General features: G+C 44.2%; 1 protein-coding gene across 1 annotated transcript in view; it reads left to right on the forward strand.

Moving 5' to 3' along the window:
- Window positions 1-10,193, forward strand: part of LOC147612930 (RNA-binding (RRM/RBD/RNP motifs) family protein) — a 61,732-nt gene extending 51,539 nt beyond the window's left edge. The window contains exons 10-18 of the mRNA XM_086782205.1: window positions 7,095-7,146; window positions 7,236-7,344; window positions 7,437-7,914; window positions 8,019-8,247; window positions 8,450-8,517; window positions 8,640-8,808; window positions 8,925-9,039; window positions 9,137-9,660; window positions 9,912-10,193. Of these exons, the coding sequence (XP_086638331.1) occupies window positions 7,095-7,146; window positions 7,236-7,344; window positions 7,437-7,914; window positions 8,019-8,247; window positions 8,450-8,517; window positions 8,640-8,808; window positions 8,925-9,039; window positions 9,137-9,660; window positions 9,912-10,160 (1,993 nt within the window). The 3' untranslated portion in view covers window positions 10,161-10,193. The remainder of the gene's footprint in view (window positions 1-7,094; window positions 7,147-7,235; window positions 7,345-7,436; window positions 7,915-8,018; window positions 8,248-8,449; window positions 8,518-8,639; window positions 8,809-8,924; window positions 9,040-9,136; window positions 9,661-9,911) is intronic.
- The last annotated feature ends 1,009 nt before the right edge of the window (window positions 10,194-11,202 follow it).

Raw genomic sequence — 11,202 nt, forward strand, 5'->3', positions numbered from 1 at the left:
CCTTTGCAGAAGGTGACTTTGTATTTTTTAAGGTTCCTGCGCAGTCAGCAACCATGATAACGGAAAAGTGTGATAAACTTTCTCCTAGATATTGCGGTCCTTTCAAGGTCCTTAAGAAGATTGGGGACGTAGCCTACAAACTTGAGTTACCGGAGAGTTCTCAAGTACATCCTGTCTTCCATGTCAGTAAACTGAAGAAATCAGTTCACGGGTTAGAGAATGCAGTTTCTCCGAGATTTTGGTGGAATTGATCACTCCACCAAAGATACCACATGAACCGGAAAGGGATTCTTGGGTATCGAGACATACAAACCCGACATAAAGTGTACCAGAAGGTACTTGTTAAATGGACAGATAGGGATGAGGAGGTAGCTACCTGGGAACGCCGTAGTGCAATTTCCAAAAGGTTTCCCCAGTTTGTTTTCGAGGACGAAAACTCTTCTTAAGGGGGGGGGTAATGCCTGTGACCGACGGCAGACCGGATGGCCATGTCCGGGGTTCAGTGGGAGAGGACGCCCATGCGGAGTCATGGGCGGCCAGGCTAGTGTGGACGGCAGGCCACACACTATATAGCCTGGGGAATGAGGGGCAATCCTCATTCTTCCTCTATGGCTGGGTGGTGAGCCAGAGGCCGTCCCCTCTTGTGGTAATGCCCGTAGCGGCGTTACGGGAATGTAACATATATGCTTGGCATGAGCACACAAGGAACGTATCTCCTTGGCTGCCTTTGGAACGTCCCAATCGAGAATTACCCTTATCTTCTTAGGGTCAAGGTGAATGCCGTCGGAACCAATCACATAGCCGAGGTACTGGACTTCTTGAATTGCAAATATGCTCTTCTTAGCATTTATGTAGAGTTCGTGGTCTCGCAAAAACTGCAGGACCTTCTGCACATATTTCATGTGCTGTTCTGCAGTGGCAAAAAAAAAAAGAATGTCATCCAAAAAAATGAAGACATATACCGATGAGTACGGCGAAGACTCATGACGTCATCTTGTTGAATGTCGCCGGTGCATTGGTTAAACCAAAAGGCATGACGAGAAACTCATAATGCCCTTGTTTTGTTCGAAAGGCAGTCTTTGGGATATTGGTCTCAAAAATTCTGACTTGATGATAGCCACTTTTGAGGTCGATCTTGGTGAAGTACTGAGCACCGTTGAGCCTTTTAAGGATGTATAGTATTCTTGGCATAAGGAACTTGTTCTTGATTGTCAACTTGTTCAAGGCTTGGTAATCCACACAGAGACATGCGGTCTTATCTTTCTTGTGTACAAAAGGAATCGGTGGAGCAAATGGAGAGGATGAAGGCTTGATGAAACCAGACCTCAACAATTGTGCTAGTTACGTCTCCAACTAAGCTTCCAACGCCTTGGAAAGACAATACGGAAACTTATTGGGTGGCTCAGCTCCAGGTACTTGATGGAAGATCTGTATGATGGGCTTCAGGGCGATAGGGTGGGGGACTTGATGGAAGATCATCTCTCAATATGATGTCCTGAAACTGCTGGAGGAGGCCGGTCATCTGGGGCTCGAATGGAGTCGTGGTGGATGTAGCTATCTGTCGTGGGCGGACATAGATCATCGCACACGTAGCTCCCTTTCTAATAGCTCTACTGGCTTGAAGGTGGGAAATAAGTGGAATACCCTAAATGCTTTGATCCCCCAATAGCTCTACTGGCTTGAAGGTGGGAAATAAGTGGAATACCCTAAATGCTTTGATCCCCGTGAATGATAGTAGGCTTAGGCAAACCTTCGAACGATCATGAAGGTGTCCTGCCTCCAATCAGGAATGGGCACATACTGGCGGAACAACTGAATTCCAATTCAGCATAGATCTATTCATAGATCTCAGTTGTAACCATTGCATTGACAACTTTGTCTATCTCTTAAGTATCATTAAGTGCAGTTTAGTGTAGCCTAAGGCTGTATTTACGATGATCAATCCCCTGCATGTCATAGAAATTTTCCCCTCATCAGGGCCAGTCACTAGCAAATTATTCACATAAAGGTTCAGGATTATGAAATCATTCCCTTGTTTGCAAATAGAGGGTACTCTCAGTAGGGCTATTTTGAAAAATATGAGAGAGCAAGTACGCATGAATCTTGTGATACCAAGCACGAGGAGCCATAAAGTGCTTTACGCAATTTGCATACTTTATGCGATGCACCTTTTTGAATAGGAGGCTGTGATACACAAAACCTCTTCCTGCAAATCACCATTCAGAAATGCAGTTTTGACATCCAATTGATGCACATTCCAACCTTTATGCGCAGCCAATGCAACAATAGTGTGTATGGTAGTCATACGTGAAGTAGACGCAAAAGTCTCATTGTAGTCAATGTCCTCTCGTTGGGCATACCCTTTGGTGACTAAACGAGCCTTATAGCGATCAATCGAGCCATTAGGCTTGCATTTCAATTTATACACCCACTTTGTGCCGATAGCACGCTTGGCGTGCAGGCAGCAAGTCACATAACTCCCATGTAGCATTTTTTTCAATGGAGGCCAACTCCGAACGCATGGCTGTAACCCAATTATCATTCTCCAATGCATCATCCAATGCATCAAAATGAGAAAGTGGCTCCTCATTACATGTGGTAGCAACAAGGGCTATGTCAACAAAATGAGGTGCATGTCGAGATGTAGCGTGTGTACAACCTGGCATAAGTGTAGGCAGCTTGTCACGCAAGGTGTCAATGAGCCAGCCGGGAACTCTCTGTGAGTCACGAATGGGTGCGTCCTGGTCAACCAATGCATCACCCATGGCATCCTGATCAAAGTGTGGTAGATCTGGAGCAATAGGGGGAATGTTGGGCTGCTGATTTTGCTGATTCTCAGCAGCAACAAGAGGTTGATTTGGAGCCAAAGCAGGCTCAATAGGTTCAGCACTTGTACCAAATAATGGCAGCAATGTATTAAAGACATGTGGGGCATCAATTGATGGCTGTAGCCTACATGAAAGCATAGGTTGGGATGCATATTCATCAAAGATGACATCTCTAAACACAATTATCTTGCTGGTGGAGGGTACATACAGCACGTATTCCTTGTGTCATTGCTATACACTCCACAAAAATACTTTTCAATGCCTTTGCTTCAAGTTTATGTCTTTGCTGTGCTGGTACATGCACATAAGCCAGACGTCCAAAACATGCATATGAGTGACTACAGGGATTTTGCCATTTCTTTTATGGGAGCAATCAAAGCTTGGAAATATAGACCCTTGGAGGGAGTTGTAAGAGATGAAGGTGACCAAAGCAGAAAACTGGTCATCGAGCTCTTAGCTAGACGTGTGGGCAGCCAAAATGATAAGAGGTGATATGCGTAGCATGGAGTGTGGAGATCGGTGGCATAATCAATCTCCAGTACACAATGAACGCATCTCACAACTAGCACATCCCACACTAACAACAGCATCGACAACTTGAGATGCCAGCACACCTCTCGGCCACGCCCAGAGAAGTGAGGCAGGTGGCAATTACAACAGCATGAAATGTCGCCTAGAGAAGAGCCGGTATCACTTGGCAGAGTAAAGAGAACCCAAGTCAATATGGTTGAAGCATTGCAAAAAGCCATGTTGTAGCAGTAGCACAAGGTCGCTATTGAGAAAGAAGTTTCAGTGTGAAGAAGTGGTAATGGTGAAGATTTAAGCACGGCTGCAAGGGTTGGTGAGTGAAGTTGCGGAAGAGCTTGTGAATATGCAGGCAGGAGGTATGATCGCCATGAAACATGCAACAAAGGAAGAAGGCTGTACAATGGAAGTGCTAAAGAAGATGATGCAACTTTGTGGAAATTGGAGTGTATGTAGGGAAGACAACTGTGGGTCCCAGCTTGCTTTGCAGAAGTAGTGAAGATGCCAGCAAGGCAGGTCGACATGTTGCAAGAAGAAAACGACATGGTGTAGTGAAAAGCGTTGCTAGCGTAGACCTGCAACACTTTAGAATTTATTATAAATAGCTTCAAACCTTAAGTTCAACACTTAATTTAACCCATTGAAAATTAACCCGGATCCATAAAGAACATACTCACACGCTTGTTCAAAGCATTGTACCCATTCACATATTTTAAAGCATTGTACTAACATGCAGTTTTTTGGGAAGGTTTTGAAACTTTTTTTCGAAAATCCCTCCTTGGTCCTGAAAAATCGGGCGGATATTGGGTTCACGAAAGCCGTGGATTTTGACCACATTGGATGGGTATCCTGCCCTTGCCTTGATGCATAAAAAGGAGTGTATTTTCTCACCCAGATTATGAGGGTCCCTTGCTCGAGCCCGTGGGTGCTTGAAACGGTTTGTAATGTGGTGGGCGTTGAGTTGTGCACACATGGGCGTCACACTTCATGGGTTGGTTCTTGTGGATCTATATGGTGGCTTTATCTCAATGTAAGTAGATTTGTACACATCAATTCAATAGTACCAGCAAGGGTTGCGTCAATGTGAGAGACAAATTGAAGGAATTTTTCCTTCCATCCTCTTTTTAACTTTAATATGTCTTCGTATCACAAAAAAATAATTGTCATTCTAAAAGAAACATCAATCAACTTCAAAGCATGCACACTTATTGACAGACAACATAGATTACACATGTCACATCTTTCCAAACATTCTCCTTTCAAATGCATACTTAATTGATACTACAGAGATATCTATATATGTAGTCTCTGGCGTTTGTAGGCTATTGTATCAATAGCGCGTTCCCGCCTTTTGGGCATAGATTACATTTACATTCTTCTGCATGCCATTTGCAATACCTCTTTATAGACAACATTGGTTGTGAAGACTCTATTTGAACCTTCTATGTTGCTTTCATGTTCCACAGTATGCTTTACACACTCTTTTACTGCACCAGATGATCCTCCCAGGCACATGGGTGTCTAAAAAGCACTTGGGTGGCTCCATCCGAGAAAAATGGTGCTCGAAACGGGCTTGAAGTGTCTAGGTTGGCTAGACACTCGCACGCACACTTGTTGAACACTCGAATTTGCATTGAGGGGGAGTGTTGAGATTGGCAATGCAAAATTGTTGAGGTTGAGAGGTGAGTTGGTCAAATTGGTTGAAGAGATGGTTAGTTCACACACCTAATTTTACATTGAGGGGTGTTGAAATGTGCAATGTAAAATAAAGCTCGGTTTGTTTGGTTGAGTGTGTGAATGAACCCTAGAGGTGCAAGATATTATCTTGAGAGTTGTGGAAAGATAAGAAGGCCACATAAGATAATGTGTGAATGGGGAGAGCCACATAAAAGAGTGGAAAAGGGATTGCCACATGGCATGATGATGTGTAAAGGAGATTGGGCTAGAGGCTATCTATATTAGAAGCCTTTCATTGTATGGTTCATAACATATTACAAAGACAAGGTGTTGAGTGTGCCTATCTTGTTGAGCTCTCATTAGTGTGCAATTAGCATTATGGAGTCTCTTGATTATCAGGAGCCTCCTTAAGCATATGGTTAATATGTGATTAGCACTAGGCTTAGCATGTTCTTAAATTCTTAATAACCTAGTCATGTCCTCGAGGTTAGGGATCTCCTCTACTGGCACAATCTCATCACCTTCACCCAGACATTCTTTTTTTTTCCGGAAAAAAGATCCTTATATTAGCTATGAAAAACCAACAAGTAGGCTGAAATACAGACATAGAACCTCTAAAAGAGAACAAAACCCAAGGGAGGATAGTCCCCTCCATGGCTGGCAACTCTCGCAGGGAAACTACCTGATACAAGGGGGGGAAAGCCAAACCGGTGGCCTATAGTACCAAACAAGGAGGGGTGGGGTGGGGTGGGGTGTAGAGAGGAGCCAAACTGGCCCATACTGCCAAGTGGGGTCTCTTGCACTATTCGAGAGGAAGGGACCTTGCTGCCAAATGCATAGGAAGGGCTCTCGATGTTTCCGCATGCGGTCCAAACCTCCCTGTTGTAACTTCTCCCGTTGGCTGTGGAGCTTGGAGGGTATGAATGATATTTGTCATTATGGCATGGATGGACTTCGTTGGGGGTGTGAGGGTGCCTTCGATGGTCTTGTTGCATGGTGCCCAACAAATGTGCCTTGCCACTTTGCTGCTGATGATCTCCCATCTCCAAGAGACAATGCCTCTATGGGAGAGCCGGGGGGTGTGGATATACTGTATCTTGCAGTGTGTGAGCCTGCGAGCTTGGCCATCAGTTGTCTCCTCATAGTGGAGGGTGGGCCCTGACTCTGCTAGCCCGCCGCAACCCCCCCCCCCCCCCCCCCCTCCCTCTCTCTCTCTCTCTCTCTCTCTCTCGTCTTGCAAAACTCTTCAATAGGGCCTTATGTGAAGGCTTTCCCGCTTCTTGGACCACCCATACCATCATCCCCACCATAAGTAGGAGACCCCGCCGATCTCAATGACTACTAGGACCATTATGATAGACCATACACAGGCCAAGATTTATGGCACAGTTTTGGAGGATGAGGTAAGTCTTTTGGCAGAGAGACAGAGGGACAGAGAGCCACAGGCCAGGAAGGCTCAAGGAGAAACTACTCTACTTTGGATCACATCTTTACTCTCTGAGTCACCATTGAGGAGGCGTGGAAGCAACATGTATATTGCTGTTTTGTGCATTTTCGGAAGGCCTTTGACTCGGTCCCTAGATCCTGACTTCTTGACCACCTACAAGAGCTTCTGTTTCCATCGGATGTAGTATGGGGAGTGATGGCTTTATATGAGACCATGATTGGCAGAGTCCGGGGAACACGAGGAGATCACGTCATTTGTGAACAGATTTGTTGGAGGGATAGGCTCACGGTTGGCTCAGACGGTGGTGCCCATCTTGCTATATGCATATGATACAGTCCTGATTTCCGATTCTGCAGAGAGGTTACAGAGACCTCTAGATGCATTGCAAAGGAGAGACATCCCTCATGGTCAACCTTGGCAAAACCAAGGTCACGGTCTTTAACATCTCCTACCGAGTGTGCATAAACATCCTAGCCCATTCCTTGGGGAAAAATTTTCATGATTCAGCAACATCCTTGGCAGCTAGTAGCTTGCTAACTCTTTTGTTCACTTCATAGGTGATTTGTCTTGTAAGAGGTTGTACCTCTCATGTTGCCTTGGGTTTTTCCTGTTCACAGAGCAAAAGGGTTTGCATTTGCCAGCTTCACAAGCAAGGCTAATGCAGAAAAGGTAGCGCTTTAGACCAGCTTTGCCGAAGATTCTCTGTATCTAATGTACTTGGTTGATTGGAGCACTGACATCTTAATTTTAAAATGTAGGCAATTCGTGTTGCAAACGGTAAAACAGTGGAGAAAAGGCCAGTAGCAGTAGATTGGGCTGTAGAAAGGAATGTTTATGAGCCAACTACAGACGGGGGAATAGAACCGGGTTTGTGTTAAAGCTTAATTGCAGTTGTGATTTTGTTCAGTCCTTGATAGGTTGTTTTTGTTGAGAACATCTTTGTGTATCTTGAGCTGCAGAAGATGATTCAAAAACATTGCCATCTGACATAGAAGGTGAGGAAACAGCAAGTGAAGGGGAGGAAGATGATTATATTGAGGAAAGGGGCTGCATGGAGGAGGGTCTAGAAAAGGAAGGTGATGATGAGGAGCCTGCTATTTTTGAGGAGCTTGACATGGCCAAGAAGGTACTCAACAAGGTGGTTTCTGCTTCCTTGGATGAAGAACCTGAAAGTAATGATCCAAAGCAAACTGATGGTGACCTTCATACATCAAAGGGAAGACTGGAATCTGTCAAGGAAGAGAGCAAACCTCAACTTAAGAAGAAGCTGGTGGACGGGGAGGATCAAAACAAGCAAGCTCAATCAAGAGGAGACCTGAAGAAAACTGTTTTTATCAAGAACTTACCGTTTGATGCAGACGTTGATGATATAAAGAAGCACTTCTCAACGTTTGGGAAGGTGAAATCAATATACTTGGTGCTCCATCCTAAAACCAAGTAGGTCCACGTCAGACCTCCACATAAGTTAGTGGCCTTTGTATGTGCCACCTTGCGTTTGCAGATAGCTGCTGCTTCATAGCTTTACCTGTTTTTTTGTTTAGGAGGCCAAAAGGATCTGCATTCTTGGAATTCTCGAAAGCGGAAGCTGCAGAAGCAGCTCTTGCGGCAGCTGTGGGTGCCACTACTGATGGGAAATTTGTGGGCGGTATTGTGTTTGGAGGAAGGCAGTTGGAAGTTCTCAAGGCTCTGGAAAAGCAATCAGCCGAATCGATAGCAAAGGAGAAACTAGAACATGCTAATGTGGATCGCCGCAATCTTTATCTTACAAAGGTATGCTATAAAATTTAGAAATAGTGGTGAGTAGGGTTACCTATGTCTGATTGACCGGTATGTTTTTCCTCATGTAGACCCTGCTTTTCTAAGAGTTATCAATTACTGGATTAGATGAAGTTATTACTATGGCTTCTTCCTCCCTTTTTAGCGAGAAGTGTAGGGTGCTCACCTGATCTGGCTTGTTTCTAACTACAAACAGGAGGGTAAAATAGAAGGAACTGCTGCTGCCAATGGTGTTTCTGAGGAAGACATGCAGAAGCGTAGACAGTAAGTGCATATCCATGGAGCTCAATTTGATTGTGTTTTGCATACATGCTGTGTTTGGACTTTTCTGCTGTATCCTCTAATACTATGTATGATCGGGATGGCGTGTACCTTTCTTTGGACAGGTTGGAGCAGATTAAGGCTACCAAACTGAGGAGCCCGAATTTTCATGTTTCAAGGACGAGGCTTTCCGTGTATAATGTGCCAAAATCAATGAATGAGGCAGAACTAAGAAAGCTTTTCATTGATGCTGTGAAATCGAGGGCAACCAAGCAGCATGCAGTCATTAAACAGGTTCACAGAGGGGATTGCATGTAGCTTTCTAATGAATTCCTTAAGTTTCTCTAAAAGTATGAAAGGTAGAGGAAGCAGTGTTTCTTAATGTCATGTAACTGCTTGAATGGATACAGGTGAAAATCTTGAGAGATGAAGCCAAGGGTGAAAAGTCTAGAGGGGTGGCTTTTGTGGAGTTCTCTGAACATCAGCATGCCCTTGTGGCCCTAAGGGTGCTGAATAACAATCCTGGTTTGAGTTCTTCTGCCACCCTACTTTTGTGTTCTTCATGGGAACTCTGCAGATTTTCAATCCTCTGCTTAATGCTTGGTGGTTGTTACCTTCTCAGAAACTTTTGGTTCCGAGAGGCGTCCGATAGTGGGATTTGCGATTGAGAATCTGCAGACGCTGAAGAAGCGACAGCAACGACAGTTAGAGGCAGTCAATAAGAGTGGTGGTCATGAAGGCAGCATCAAGGTGCCCAGAAAGAAAGACGAGAAGAATTCCAAGGTGAGGCGCAACAAGAAAGGGTGTGATGAAGAAAGCCTGGTTTCAGGGCAGAGGACGTTGGATGCAGAGGCTGGCCCTTCGAATGAGGACAAACTTGCAAAACTGAATAGGAGAAACAAGTCGGAGCTGAGTGTTGCTGGTCATGAGAAAGCCGATCTTGCTGCTGGTAAGAAAAGGAAGAGGCTTGCCAACACTAATGGGAATGATGCCGTTAGAGACCCCACCAAGAAGGGTCTCCCGCTGAAAAGGCCAAGCTCCAAGAAACTAAAAACACACCTGGAAAGTGCCGAGAGTATGAAGAACCCCTTTCGAGGAGAGAAGAAAAAACCAAGGTCGACGATAAGAGGAGATAACTCCAATCAGGTGAGTGCCTCCCGTTGCTTTTTTTGAACCCTTGGGTGATTGAAATGGTGTGCGCGCGCACGCGTGCCCATTCACATTGACCTCTTGGATAGGGTGGGTCATGATGAGCTGAGCCACTCGGGCAAGTGTCCGCTGGTGTTTGTGTGTGCGCGCGCCCATTCACATGCACATGCACATGCACATGCACGTGCACTTCTAATCTTGAACTTTATGTACAATGAACGAGTTACTCTGCATATTATTGATTGCAGAATACCAATGGAACACCCTCTCTTGACAACATGCATAAGGAAGATTTTAGTGCCAATAACCAACGGAAGGCACCAAAGACCACACACAGGAAAAAAGGTTCAAAGCCTGAGATTGAAGACAAACTGGACAAGCTCGTTGCCGAGTATCGAAACAAATATTTCTCAGATCTCTCTTCTGGAGGTGCAAAGGGAAACAATAAGTTGACAAATGTGAAGGCATCAAGTGACCTGAAGAGATGGTTTGAATGAATATTAATGGCAAGAATACTGCATTCTGCTCTTCATTTTCTTCGTGATTTTCGGTTTTCTTCTACCTATGCTGGAGTAGGCAACAAGGTGTGCATACGTGTGCCGATGCATTATCCACAAGCATGTAGAGAAAGAAAAAAAGAAAGAAATATTAAGCGTCTACTAAAGACCCAATGGGCCTATGAGACCAGAGTGATACAATAATGTTCATGGCATATCTCATCATGGAATGGAAAATAAAATAGAAACAAAACATAGCTATCTCACTGGGGTGATGCAAAACTGTGCCATCATGGAATACTAGGAACATGGAACATGAGAGGAGCATCAACCCCAATAGATGGAGTGGAAACGGTTACATCAATGCTTCGGAAATGATCTAAAACTAGGAAACGGAAATGGCTAGACAAGCCTTCAGTATTATACAGTATACTTGAAAGGTAAAATCATAAATTGAATACAAAAGAAGAAAAGAGTTGGGAGAATAGGGGCCTAACGTTTGTAAAATTGACTAATCTCTAAATTGCAAAACTTGAATGAGCAGCCTTAGTAAAATCCATTTTTTCAAACATCTCTTCTTTCAGTGATTGACTGCTTCTCTTGAATGTATCAAGGCAAAAATACTCTCCCTTTCTAAGATACCACATCTACTAACATGCCTCTTTTATGACGACGGAACTCTCTCTTATCATGAAGAAACTGTTAAATATATGCTGTTAAGTGTATTTTCATTTTAAAAAAAGGACCAATTTTGCTATGAGGAGGGATATTATAGTGAACTTTGGTGAATCTAAGGTCATGATTTTTAATATCCCACGTCAGATTTTGCTACTAGTCTTTTTGTTATCAAAGTGATTCCATTGAGTCACTTCATATGTTTACCTTGGGATTGCTTTCGTTGGCCTTATTTTACTATGAGGCTAGATGCCTAGGCTGCTTGGCGAGAGGATATGCTACCATTGGCCACTCAGAAAGGAGATTCTTTCAAGCTCAATTTCAAGAAGTGAGTAGCGAGAGTTGGCATGTTGATACGAAAGTGAGA

This window comes from Cibotium barometz, chromosome 44 (genome assembly GCF_041138505.1).
Source record: "Cibotium barometz isolate CiBa-2024 chromosome 44, ASM4113850v1, whole genome shotgun sequence".
NCBI classification, from domain to species: Eukaryota; Viridiplantae; Streptophyta; class Polypodiopsida; order Cyatheales; family Cibotiaceae; genus Cibotium; species Cibotium barometz.